General features: G+C 44.3%; 1 protein-coding gene across 1 annotated transcript in view; it reads left to right on the top strand.

The window, feature by feature from the left end:
* The window catches only part of LOC142311242 (uncharacterized), a 278,135-nt gene that overhangs the window by 177,578 nt on the left and 85,823 nt on the right, over positions 1 to 14,734 (top strand). The window contains exons 10-11 of the mRNA XM_075349463.1: positions 365 to 458; positions 6,270 to 7,752. Coding sequence (XP_075205578.1) covers positions 365 to 458; positions 6,270 to 7,752 — 1,577 coding nt within the window. The remainder of the gene's footprint in view (positions 1 to 364; positions 459 to 6,269; positions 7,753 to 14,734) is intronic.

Genomic DNA, 14,734 nt, shown 5'->3' with positions numbered 1-14,734 from the left:
TCCTCAGCTGCTGTCACTCAAGAAGCTGATGATTTTATAAACTTTACTTTCTTGGATTTAAAAACCTATATATCCGAGCTGACCACTAATGGTATGTAGAGAATCAGCCTGATAGTGCCAGTATAGCACTGGCTTTAGGTTATATACGAAAATCCTGGTGATTGGTTCCCTTTAATTTATACATGACCTATTGGTATGTCACACTGTCCCGTTACTAGTTATTTATAAACTGGTAATTTATAAATACTGCGGTAATTTCATTTTTGGTCATCAATGTTAGTTTATGATTTTTTCTTCATCTGTGTTTCAAAATTTTTTTTAAAACTTCTCCATTTGTATGTGTCTTTTACAATATTTGTTTCAGGGTAAAGATCTGAGATATATTAATAGTACAGAGACATATGCTGAGCGATGGAAAGTGGAAACTCCTACAGAACCTAATACAGATAACCCACCTGGTGAGTAGTCATCAATACAGAATCACAGATTCTACTCTTCATTGGCTCTACAATTAAGCAGGACAACTGCACTTACCAAGTTTCTATATGGCTGTCATACTGTTTCCGGGTCCGCTCATTAAAACTCATGAATTATCACTGCTTCCCTCTCCACCCTCTGAGGCAGCATCTGTGATGTTGCAGTCAGATTGCCGGCATCTGTGATTGGTTGCCTGCAAACTTGCTCTCTGGGTCCTGAAGTGTACTGTAAAAATAAATAAATAACTGGAGAAAATAGCATATCGTTCTCCATATTTTGATGCCCAGTGCAGATAAAGTAGACATCTGGAGGCTGCAGCCCCAGGCTGTGCACGTTATTTTGGTTGTGTATCAAAATAAGAGGACCCCATGCGACTTTTTTAAAATTATTTAAATAAACAATTTTATAAAATGGCAAGCAGTCTCCCAATTTTGATATGCAATTCAGATTCACCCATCGCTACTCAGGACCCCGTGATATGAAAGGCAGACACATTACCAGTGAGCCACAGACTACATTGTTATTTTCTCAGTCTTAAAATCTCAGTACAATCCTTCTGTACAAGTATAACATTTTTGTAGAAATAAGTTCAGCTCACCACAGCGTCCAGTCACCTTCTCCATGGAGTCCTGGATTCAGCCCCGCCATGGCTCCAAACAATCCAGAATTCCAATAAAGTGTGAGGATCCAGCTCAATGTATGGGAAGTAAATTTTATTCCAGATCAATTACAGTGCATCAAGCAGTAAATGCGCACATACAGTGCAGTCTTCGTGTTTCAAGTGTGCATAGCACTTCCACCCTGGATGACCTGATTTCCTTGACAACCCGTGTTGACCTATGCTACCAGGAATGTTCCTGAGAGGTCACCCATGAGAGGAAAAGGAGAATCTCTCATCTGGAACCTACCCTTTAGCGACCCATGATGCCTCCTCCCACCAAGACCGCTACCCTACACAAGCCCATAGAGGTGGACTGTGTAGCAGAGGCCAGGCAACATCAGGAGACCAGGCGAGTAGCAGGAGGGTGCCTCTACTGTCAAATTGTCAAGCATGTGATTTGAGACTGTCTGGTGAAGCCAGGAAACTACCGAGCCTAGGGTCCGTCGGAGAGGCCACCCTAAATCATGCAAAGTCCTCTTCATTTCTCCATATCCTGGTATATCTGTTCTGCGGTTCCACCCAGTTTACGGAGCGGGCGTTCCAGGAGTCTGGCTCCGTTGGGAACTTTATCCAGCAGTCTGTGGTGGATCGTTATCAGATTCCAATCCAGTGCTATTCCAATCCCATCCCTATCTCCTCCGTGGATGTCCAGTAGAACTTGAGCCAATTGCTCCACATTTATGAATGCCAGGGAGATTGCTTTGGGTAGCGGGTGACAAAGTCGACAAATTTCTGGGCTGACCAGGGTCATGGAAGACCCAGTGTCCTGAAGTCCCTGGTCAGCTGGATGTGGTGATGGTGGTTGCTGGTGTAGGGTGCCCAACTCACCATAGGGTGTGGGCAAAGTTTATCACTTCCTCCACTGCGGGTGTATCCTGGGAGTATTGTCCCTCAGACTCCGATGGCTCATCTCGGCAGACGTTGACCAGCTGGGCCAGCAGACAAGTTCCAGGCATGGGGCCCCGGAGACAATCTGTGACCATGTGTCAAAGGCACTCGCATGTATAACAGCGCCATAGGTTTGTCAAATCACGTGCCCTATTTGTAAACCTTTGTCCAGATTAGGCTTCTACTGGCTAGCAGGACAGTCCTGCTTTAGTGGCTGGTAGCTGCTTGATCCCCTAGTTGAGGGGTCTTCTGGGATCGTGTATATTGGATCTCCAGCGGGGTCAACTTGCTGTAAACTTTTTGGCCAATAGGACTTGCTCTGGGGTGTTGGGCTTCCAACTGGCTACCAACTCTCGTATTTCTGAGGCCATCTTCTCCATAGGTTGCTCAAGCATGATCACATCATGGGGGGCAACAGCTGAGTGGGCTGCCCAACCATTGATCCCGTGGTTACAGTGCTGTCGAAGTTGACTGCCAAATTCTACATAGAAGGCCCCCTGGAGAGACAAAGTGCAGAACTTGGTGCTATATCTCTCAGGAGTGATGGTATAAAAGGCCCAAAAGGGTGTCATGGGTCTCATAGTCCAGGCGATTCCGATGCCCAAGCAAATGAACAGCATCCTGGGCCCGCCCAGTCAAATTAGTCCACAGATATTTGGCCCAATCAGCTGTAGACACCTGGTGCATCAGCATCAGGGTGTTAAAAATTTGCAGGTGGCTTAAATTTGGCACAACTTTGACATTACATAGAACTGGGTGTCCCTCAAAAATTATGTTTCTGTAATTAAAGCAGTTGGCACCTGTGCACACTTGCTATGTTTTATTTGGAGATGCAGTTTTTTGTTTTTGCAGTTTATATTGGAGGTGTAAACAGCCTCCTATTCTGACTGTGCGCTCAGCCTATTAGCCATAGGGTGGTTTTAATAAATGCCAGATCCTATATGCCCATTTATTTGTAGATTTTTAATCTAGGAGAGGCATGACACTAGTGTAGGGGCCCATGAAAGAAAGGTCACCTTGCTGCGGTTGATGGGCATGCAAGAGTTGGCCAATTTTTGTTCCAAGAACCTTCATTTTTCTAAGTATATTTTATATAGCATTAATGCAGTTTACGTTTCATATATTTTATGTTTCAATATGCCTTGGCACTTAGAGAGTGCTGCTATATCCTTTTGTTTGTGTTTTCTGATGATAGCAGTTAATGACTGGTACTCTCCCCAACTCAAAATACTTTTGTTTGGTTAAAAACCTCCCATAATCACATTTAGGGTGCAGTCATATCTGCGTATAAAATATAGCTCCATTCTTGCTCCTGAAGTGTTTTGGAGTGAGATGTGAGTGGTATGCAATTGTCATTCTGGAAGTAATGCAAGTGCATTTTTTCCCCTCACCTAGTCTCGGTGTGTCATTCGTGTGCGGTCCGTGTGCGGTCCGTGTGCGTTCCATATGACATGCGTTTTTAACATGGAGTTTTACATACTGTCAAAAGCTAGATGGATGAATGGATAGCTAGAGGGATAGATAGATAGATAGATGGATACAGTAGATAAATGTGCAACACATACTTGTATATAATGTCCCACTCCCTGCATTTTGTAATCTTGCACACTTTAGTACCTTTCATGTGGCACTAAAGGATGTTTACTAGGGATGATCGAATACCTCAAATATTCGGCTTTGCGAATATTTGCCGAATAGGTCGCCGCTATTCGACTATTCGCGAATATTCGATGTGCAATGTAAGTCTATGGGAAACCCGATTAACAACTATTCGGGCTTCTCATAGATTTAAATTGCGCATCGAATATTCGCATAGCGGCGAGCTATTCGTCGAATGTTCACGAAGCTGAATATTTGAGGTATTCTATCATCCCTAGTGTTTACCCTTGTTTTTAGCCCCAAATTCATTATTTTCTCCAACAAAAAGATGTGGGGTCCTCCCTATTTTTTTTGTAGCCAGCTAAGGTGAAACAAATAGCTGTAGTTTGCAGACCGCAGCTAGCAGCTCTGCCTTGGCTGGTAATCCAAAACAGAAGGCACCCCACACTGTTATTTTAAATTATGTATTTAAAATTATATAAATCATTTAAATAAAGCCAAATTGGATAACCAGCCAAGGTAAAGCCGACAGCTGTGGTCTGGTATTCTCAGGCTGGGGAGGCAAATGGTTATTGGAGCCTCCCCAGCCTAAAAATAGCAAGCTGCAGCTGCCTTAGAAGTGGCGCATCCATTCCATGCGCCAATCTTGGTGCTTTGCCTCGGTTCTTCCCATTGCCCTGGTGCGGTGGCAAATGGGGTAATACATGAGGTTGATATCCGTTGTGAATTGTCAGCTGACATGAAGCCCTGGTATTACTAATGGGTTGGTGTCTATTAGATACCCCCCCATTACTAAACCAGTCGTTGAACAAAGAAAAATAAATTTTAGTTGGAGAAACATCCTCTGACTACGGCTCTCATTCACCAATTTATTACAAATATTGTTTTTTAAAAAAATGACTGTGACTGACATAATCAATAGTGAGGTCCCACAACGTTCCCCAAAAGCGAACCGGAAATACATCAAAAGAGAAAATTATAAAATAAATAAATAAAGACAACAAGAGACACCCTCTTTCACCAATTTATCTCCCAGGCAAATCCCTAATCCGGGTCCTGTGTAATCCAATAAGAGGGTCCCACGACGATCCATACTCACTGTCCCAGTCAATGAAGAACAGAATGTTCCCCATTGTCTGGGAGAGTAGTGCCTACTGCATCACACACTGCAGTTAAAAGCAGTCCAGTGAATTGAGATAACCTCATGAGGACAGCCCAGGTCACTGTATGGGCTCACACAGCAGTGTGTGAAACTGTAGGAGGGGAAAAAAGTGCAATAGGGTCTTACCCGGTATGAGGGTAGACAGACAAGACAAATAAACACTTACCTCATGAGGTTGTGCCAGTTACAACCCCTTATGATAGCCTGTGAGTTCCTGGTGGTTTAGCTGCAGCCCCGGGAGAGGATCTTTGTATCATACAGGTAGAAGAGAAGACTGGGATTATGCCGCGCTAGAAACCACTGATGCGTGTAAATTAAAGATTTCCTTTTTATTTAACAGTTCCTACGCGTTTCAGAGACATCCATCTCCTTCCTCAGGAATAGAAATCATCAATGATGATTTCCTTTCCTGAGGAAGGAGATGGATGTCTTTGAAACGCGTAGGAACTGTTAAATAAAAAGGAAATCTTTAATTTACACGCATCAGTGGTTTCTAGCGTGGCATAAACCCGGTCTTCTCTTCTACCTGTATAATACAGCAGTGTGTGAGCAGCCACAGGAGTGACAAGCAGTGCAGCTATCTATCTTTTCACTGTATTTAAAACATCATGTTAAAAATGCACGTCCGTGTGCAGTCCGTGTGACATCTGTGTGCAGTCCACATGTTCACGTTTTTTTTGCACCCATTGACTTGTATAGCCAAGGTATGAAGCCTCTCACAGCACGCTGCGATTTGCCCTGCATACAGAAGGTTTTAAGAGATAAAAGTAGCAGATGTGCTCTGCTCTATTGGTTAACATTGGTGCGAGTGCAATGTGATGTTTTCTCGCATTACACTTGCATATTTTATACGCAGATGTAACTGCACCCTTATTCAATAAGTGGTCAGCATACCACTTATGAGCTCCCTCCCAGTGCCATCTTGTATCATCAGATGATTCAGTGAAAAAAGGCATTCAGACTTATCAACAGCTTACTTGTTAATATTTTATATCTCTTTATAAACTGAAAGATAATATAACCCTATTAAATGCCTTCATTGCATCCCAAATGACATCAGTAGGAGCCAAACCCGTGTTTTTGTCAAAGTACTCCTGTAGGTATTTTAGAATATTATCCTCAACTAATAATATGCCTTGCTTCGTTCTAAACTGCATGCAGCTATCATAGAGCGTATGACACAGGATACCACTTATAGAACTGACTTACAGGTCGCTTTATGTATCTCCACTGAATATGTAACTGGAAACGGTTGGTGACTGGCACAGTGAAACACGACTTGAAGAGAAGATGGATTCAACAGAAAAATGAAAGTGTACAAGCTTGTGGCCTAACAGCATAATCATTTAGTCTCTACTTTTTGGTCTTCTGGCTTAGTTTATCATTGAAATGCATTACAATTTATATGGGAGTGTAAAAAATGTAATAATATAGTTTCAAGGTAATGTTATTGAAAAATAAACTCATTTTTATTTTTGACAGATGACTGTACCAGGAGCTTAGATGGACATCTGATATTTTCAAGTTTTACAGCAGATGAATATGATATCACACCAGATATATTTGAAAGACAAGCCGTTATCCAAGATACACCTCCAGACCTTCACAGTAACGATCTATCATCTGACCCTTTTCAACAGGTCTTGTCTTCTACGTCATCAAAGACGAACATGCAAAACAATAGTCAAAGAAAGACTAATGAACATGAACTAGCTGACAAAGCGGAGAATCCATTTTCATGTTTAGAATGTGGGAAATGTTTTAATCAGAAATCAAATCTTATAAGACATCAAAGAAGTCACACTGGGGAGAAGCCATTTTTATGTTCCAAATGTGGGGAATGTTTTAATCAAAAATCAAATCTTATAAGACATCAGAGAATTCACACAGGGGAGAAACCATTTTCATGTTCAGAATGTGGGAAATGTTTTACAGAGAAGTCACATCTTGTAGCACATCAGAGAAGTCACACAGGAGAGAAGCCATTTTCATGTTCAGAATGTACAAAATCTTTTACAGAGAAATCTTATCTTTTTACACATCAGAGAATTCACACAGGGGAGAAGCCATTTTCATGCTCAGAATGTGGAAAATGTTACAGCAAGAAATCTAAACTTGTTACACATCAGATAATTCACACAGGAGAAAAGCCATTTTCATGCTCAGAATGTGGGAAATATTTTAATTCAAAAACAAATCTTGTTACACATGAGAGAATTCACACAGGGAAGAAGCCATTTTCATGTTCAGAATGTGGAAAATGTTTTACAGAGAAATCACATCTTGTTACACATCAGAGAAGAAGTCACACACTGGAGAAGCCATTTTCATGTTCAGAATGTGGGAAATGTTTTAATGAGAAATACAACCTTGTTAGGCATCAGAGGACTCACACAGGAGAAAAGCCATTTTCATGTTCAGAATGTCAGAAATGTTTTAACGAGAAATCACATCTTGTTATACATCAGAGGACTCACACAGGGGAGAAGCCTTTTTCATGTTCAGAATGTGGGAAATGTTTTAACTGGAAAACTAATCTTGTTACACATCAGAGAATTCATACAGGAGAGAAGCCATTTTCATGTTTAGAATGTGCAAAATCTTTTAAAGAGAAGTACAGTCTTGTTACACATCAGAGAATTCACATAGGGGAGAAGACATTTTCATGTTCAGAGTGTGAGAAATGTTTTAACAAGAAATCAGATCTTGTTAGACATCGTAGAATTCACACTGGGGAGCAGCCATTTTCATGTTCAGAGTGCGGAAAATATTTTAATGAGAAATCGGACCTTGTTAGACATCTGAGAATTCACACTGGAGAGAAACCATTTTCATGTTCAGAATGTGGGAAGTGTTTTATTCAGAAAATAAATCTTATTAGACATCAGAAAACTCACACAAAGGAGAAGCCATTTTCATGTGCAGAATGTGGAAAATGTTTTACAGAGAAATCAAGTCTTATTAGGCATCAAAAAATTCACACATGGAAGTAGTCATTTTTGTTTGCTATCATTTATTGACATGCGCAAGAAAAATACAAGCCACATGCCTACAAGAGAAAGAAAAAACAGTTTAGAGCACTAATTTATTAGAAAATGTATACAAATACCATTGATATTAAAAAGCAATTAGTTTCCAAATAATTAATCTATATATGACCCATACACAGTGTATAACAGCACCTTAAATGGATTGTTTGATCACGCTCTCTTCCATCCGATTTGACCTTCTATTGAGATAGGCTGTTTCATATGTTCAAGACAGTTGTTAAGGTAACCATACAAACTCCAGCTTGTCTTATCTAATTAATAGGGAAACCTAATAATTAGATAAGACTATGGTCTTGCATAGAAATCATAACAAAAGTAAAAAATTGCCTCCTTTCAGCCCCCTCTCCCCTTAAATATAACCCCCCAAAAAAACACAACTATTTGGCAGGTTGATGGCAGATAGAAGCAGTCACAGAATAGCATATTTTCCAACTCCAAGCGAGAGAACAGTAGGATGCCTCCATATTATTTCCATACAGTATAATGCCTCCCCACAGTGCCCCTGACATAAATTATTTGCCCCCACAGTGCCAACAATACAGTTTTTTTTTCCAAATGTGCCTCTTAATGATGCTCCCAGACTGCTGATCCAGCTCACTTCACATCTGGCAGTTTGGATGGAAGCAGCCTAAAGGCCCCGTTACATGCTACGATTTATCTGACGATATGTCGTCGGGGTCACGGTTTCCGTGCCGCACTTCCGTAATCGTTAGCGACATCACTGCGTGTTACACCTACGTGCGACTCCGAATGATCGCAAATAGGTTGAAAATCGTTGATCGTTGACATGTCGTTCAGTTTCAAAATATTGTTCGGCGTTTGGAACACAGCAAACATATTGCTACGTTTGACACCCTGCCAACGACGAACAACATCCACACGACCGCCTTGGTCAAACAATATATCGCTGAACGATGTTGTGTCGTTTGTGAGATGTGCATGTGTGACCGCTACTAAACGACCTATGTGCGATCTCGGCAAATTGTAAATACGATCTGGGCGTGTCACATCGCTACTGAGATCGTCAGATAAATCGTAGCGTGTGAAGTGGCCTTAAGGGCTGCGCACAAAAAACACAAGTCAGTAACAATCAGGAAAAAAAAGTCAACATCCAGCATCAGTATCAAGAAATTTCATAAAAACAATGCTTTATTGAAGATCCATTAACCTTTTCCTATCCAATAAAATCTCCTGTTCTGCCCGTTGAAATCCTATTATAATTGGGCAAAAAACGTCAAAACAGAATTTTGCAATATAAATGAATTTTGTAAAATAAATCAACAGGAAATCAATTTATTCACATGTGAATGATAAACAAGGCAGTGGCCCGACAAAGGAGCGTAACAGAATCTTTGGAATGTCCCCTCCGGAGGGACTCAGGATAGGAAAAGATTAAGGAAAAGGTGAGGTGAAAATAAAGACATAGTTCTAAACAATAAAGTATTGTTTTATGAAATTTCCATGGACGCTGATGCTGGATGTTGATTTTTTCAACACAATATGAGCCCACCAATAGATGAGCACCCAATACAGTATCATACCCTAACAGTGCCTCCAACCCAAAACAGTATGATGCCCCAACACTTTCCCCAATATGATGACTGTGACTCAAAAAAACTGTTGCTCCCACTATTTTATATGAACATTGTGATTCTTCCACTGTGTTCCCCAATACAGTATGATACCCCCAAAATGCTCCAAATACAGTATGTTAATCCTCCTCCCCTACTAGAATAATTCAATGACACGTTAAAAAAATAAATAAATAAACCCACTGTTGCCCTGGTCTATACTTTATGTGGATTGGGTCTCTAGTAGTGACATCTTGGTACCTGCTGCACACAGACTGGTGGAGCAAGGAGCTGATGGCTCGTCATCACACTATTGAATTCACTTGTATTTCAATCCTGAGGATGCAGATGTCATTGAAATTGTGATGATTGCCACAGCCAATAGCACCAGGCATACCCTGGTTGAGAGGAAAATTGAGAATCAAATAGTTGCCTCAGCAGCTATCCCAATCATGTACAAAAGCCTTTCCCCATGCCTAATGTCTGATCAAGTGGAAGAGACAAACGTGTTGACCAACCCTTTTCAAACTTGACTTGTTACCATTACCAATCATTATTAAACATCTCCTTCCAAAACCTATATCCTTGTATTTGGATCTATATGTCTTACAGTGGTGTTCTCAATGTACACCGCAAAAATGTGAAAAACCACAGAATAAATATTAAAAAACATATTGTTTAATTGAGACACAGTTAAAAAACAAAAAGAAAAACGTGTGTATGTATGTATATATATATATATATATATATATATATATATATATATATATATATATATATATATATATATATAAAATCTATCCTCACAAGATCTCCTTCTCTACTGCCCTCTCATCTCCTCTTCCCACCATCGCATCCAAGATTTCTCCTGTGCCTCCCCCGTACTCTGGAATGCTCTGCCTCAACACATCAGACTCTCCGCTACCTTGACAAGCTTCAAAAGGAACCTGAAGACCCACCTCTTCCGACAAGCCTACAACCTGCCGTAACCCTCAGTCTGATACAGCGCCGCACAATCAGCTCTACCCTCACCTACTGTATCCTCACCTATCTCTTGTAGACTGTGAGCCCTCGCGGCCTGGAACCTCTATCCTCCTGTACCAGTCTGTGCATTGTATTGTCTATGATTATTGTACTTGTCCCTAATATGTATACCCCTTTCACATGTAAAGCGCCATGGAATTGATGGCGCTAAAATAATATATATATATATATATATATATATATATATATATATATACTTAAATCAAACAGTGTAGACCAGCTCACTCGAGTGAATCACCTGGAACCTCAGTTGACTCCGTTGTGCCCGGATCAGGATGTAGGAGTCCATTCATATAAATGTGAACAACGGTAAAGCAATATCCAGCAATAATGTGAGCAATCCAGGATGCTGTAAAAAATTCCTTCACTTTATTCGCAAATCCATAAAAATAATAATGGTCCAAGCAGTTCAGAACAGCATTAACGCAGGAAAGTAGTGCAGATAGGACAGTGACAACCATCGCCACAGCGCGTGCGCTAAGAGCCTGCGACCAACGGCTCAGCTAAGTGAACAGCCCGAACTACGGCGCGATAGGACGACACCCGACACCTTTCACCGCACCCACACGGAGCCCCAACTTCCCGGTGACTGCTGCACCCCGGGAGCCCACACCGAGAACCCAGCCGAGACATACCGTTGCATTGCTGGATTGTGCCAGGAGCCGGCGTACGCTGGTAACCATAGTACACATCGGGTAACTAAGCAAAGCGCTTTGCATAGTTACCCGATTGTGTACCATGGTTACCATAATAACTAGGCTCCACCCCCCCACACTCCGCCCTCCGAATGTATACACACACACACACGAATAGTCACCTGTCCCCAGCCATGCAGTCCCCAGCACTGATGTCCTCAGCCCTCAGGGCCATGGCCCCGCTCGGCTCCACCCCCCCGCACTCCGCCCCCTGCATGTATACACTGAACCATGGTCGGTCTGGCCCGCCGGGGTAGCGGGTAATCCCCCGGTAGGCCCCGGGCCCTCAGTGGGCCCCTGTGCCTTATATAGTGCGGGGTAGTGTATAGCGCTGTGAGGCCATTGGTTTCTCAGTGCCGGTGTTATGTGCAGGCAGACTGGGCAGGGTCCCTACGCGCTGATGGCCCCCTCCCACACTTTGAGGGCCCCCAGCCTTTCAATCACAAACTGCAGCGATAGCACAATTTTCGTACTATCGCTGCAGTTTCCGCGGCTGCAAAAGGACCTGTGGTGACATCACAGACAGTCATGTGATATCACCGTAGGTCCTGCACTGCGGAAGTCCCAGGCCTGTACATATCCGGTGTACGGGTCCTGGAGACTGTGCCGCTATTTAAATGTACGCGCATCTTTCAGACACGTGTACATTTGAACAGTGCGGCCGGTGTCAGGACTGAGACGGAGGAGCTGCTCAGCCCCGCACCAACACAGCGGCCAACATCACACTGCCGCCGGAGCAGCAGAGAAGAGGATGCACAGGGCTGCAGGTAAGCGCTCAGGAGGAGCCGAAGAAAATAAATACAGTGGTACCTCGCTTAACGAGTAACCCACTTAACGAGAATTTCGGTTAACAAGCAAAGCTTTCTGTAAATTTGTGACCCGCTTTACGAGAAAGCTTTGCTGTATGAGCGAAATCCTCACCTCAGACACTTCCGGTTTCGTCCATCCACCGCGCTCTAACATATGTACATGTACACACACACACATGTACGCACAAACACACACGCATGCACACACATACAGTATTATGCTCACCTTACCTTCTGTTCCACCGCCGGTCTCATGGTTCTTGTAGTTCCCGGGAACATCGCGACGTGCTCGCGGCGAACTACAAGTACCATGAGGCCGGCGGTGGAACGGAAGGTAAGGTGAGCATATAATATGTGTACCTTCCATTTCATCGCCGGTCTCCTGGGTCCTGTAGTGCTCCGCTCCACTCCAGGCATCTGCATCCATAGCGACGAAGCAGGAACTTCCTGGTTCCTGTCACCGCTACTCAAAGGCAGCGCGCTGGCCAATCAGAGGCAAGCGGCTCTGCCTTGACGTCAGCGCTATGGCAGGAAGTTCCTCCCTCGTCGTTATGGTAACCCGATACACGGCCCGCACCGGAGAACAGCAAGTCCCAGGAGACCGGCGATGGAACGGAAGGTAAGGTGAGCATATAATATGTGCGTGTGCATGCGTGCATGTGTGTTTGTGTGTGTTTGTGCATGTTTGTATGTGTTATTGTGTGTTTGTGCATGTGTGGAATGGCAGAATAGGGGACCAGGATGGGACATTTAACTAGTTGTGGAACGAATTGTCAGCATTGTAATGATTTCCTATGGGAAATCTTGCTTTGCTGAACGAGTAACTTGGTTAACAAGCACAGTCCCAGAACGGATTGTTCTCGTTAAGCAAGGTTCCACTGTATATATATATTCTCACCTCTCCTCCTCGTTCCCGCGGTGCTCCAGACCGCAGGACACAGACCCCTTGGTGATCCCGTCCTCTGCATGGAGCCGTCGCTGCAGGTGACTTCATGGCTTTACTGCAGTTAAATGCTTTACGGCGCTGCAAAGCATTTAACTGCAGCAAAGCCGTGATGGCATCCTGCAGCGGAAGTTCTGTGCATTGGACAAGATCATGGAGGGGTCTATGAGCCTGCGGACTGGTAAGGTAAGGACAGCGCAGGACGGAGGACATGTGAGAATAACGTGTGTGTGTGTGTGTGTGTGTGTGAACAACGGCATAATACGGGACAGGAGGGGGACTGGAATGAGGACGTTACCAAAGGATGGGGGACCCATTCATACACGGCAGAAGGATGGGGGACCCATTCATACACAGCACAAGGATAGGGGGGCCCATTTATACACTGCACAAGGATAGGGGGCCCATTCATACACTGCACAAGGATAGGGGGGCCCGTTCATACACTGCACAAGGATAGGGGGGCCCATTCATACACTCCACAAGGATAGGGGGGCCCATTCATACACTCCACAAGGATAGGGGGGCCCATTCATACACTGCACAAGGCTAGGGGGGCCCATTCATACACTGCACAAGGATAAGGGGCCCATTCATACACTGCACAAGGATGGGGGCCCATTCATACACTGCACAAGGATGGGGGGCCCATTCATACACGCCACAAGGATAGGGGAGCCCATTCATACACTCCACAAGGATAGGTGGGCCCATTCATACACTCCACAAGGATAGGGGGGCCCATTCATACACTGCACAAGGCTAGGGGGGCCCATTCATACACTGCACAAGGATAGGGGGGCCCATTCATACACTCCACAAGGATAGGGGGGGCCCATTCATACACTGCATAAGGATAGGGGGTCCATTCATACACTGCACAAGGATAGGGGGGCCCATTCGTACACTCCACAAGGATAGGGGGGCCCATTCATACACTGCACAAGGATGGGGGGCCCATTCATACACTACACAAGGATGAGGGGGCCCATTCATACACTGCACAAGGATGGGGGGGCCCATTCATACACTGCACAAGGATAGGGGGGCCCATTCATACACTGCACAAGGATGGGAGGCCCATTCATACATTACACAAGGATAAGGGGCCCATCCATACACTGCACAAGGATGGGGGTCCCATTCATACACTGCACAAGGATAAGGGGCCCATTCATACACTGCACAAGGATGGGGGCCCATTCATACACTGCACAAGGATGGGGGGCCCATTCATACACGCCACAAGGATAGGGGGGCCCACTCATACACTCCACAAGGATAGGGGGGTGCCCATTCATACACTCCACAAGGATAGGGGGGCCCATTCATACACTGCACAAGGATAGGGGCCCATTCATACACTGCACAAGGATAAGGGGCCCATTCATACACTGCACAAGGATGGGGGGCCCATTCATACACTGCACAAGGATGGGGGGGCCCATTTATACACTGCACAAAGATGGGGGGCCTATTCATACACTGCACAAGAATGGGGGGCCCATTCATACACGGCACAAGGATAGGGGGGGAAATTCATACACTGCACAAGGATGGGGGTCCATTCACACACTGCACAAGGATGGGGTGACTATTCACACACTGCACAAGGATGGGGGACCCATTCATACAGTGCACAAGGATGGGGGGCCCATTCATACAGTGCAAAAGGATAGGGGGGCCCATTCATACAGTGCACAAAGATGGGGGCCCATTCATACACTGCACAAGGATGGGGGGCCCATTCATACACGCCACAAGGATAGGGGGGCCCATTCATACACTCCACAAGGATAGGGGGGGCCCATTCATACACTCCACAAGGATAGGGG

This window comes from Anomaloglossus baeobatrachus, chromosome 5 (assembly GCF_048569485.1).
Source record: "Anomaloglossus baeobatrachus isolate aAnoBae1 chromosome 5, aAnoBae1.hap1, whole genome shotgun sequence".
Taxonomy (NCBI): domain Eukaryota; kingdom Metazoa; phylum Chordata; class Amphibia; order Anura; family Aromobatidae; genus Anomaloglossus; species Anomaloglossus baeobatrachus.
This window is presented reverse-complemented; position numbering and strand designations above follow the sequence as displayed.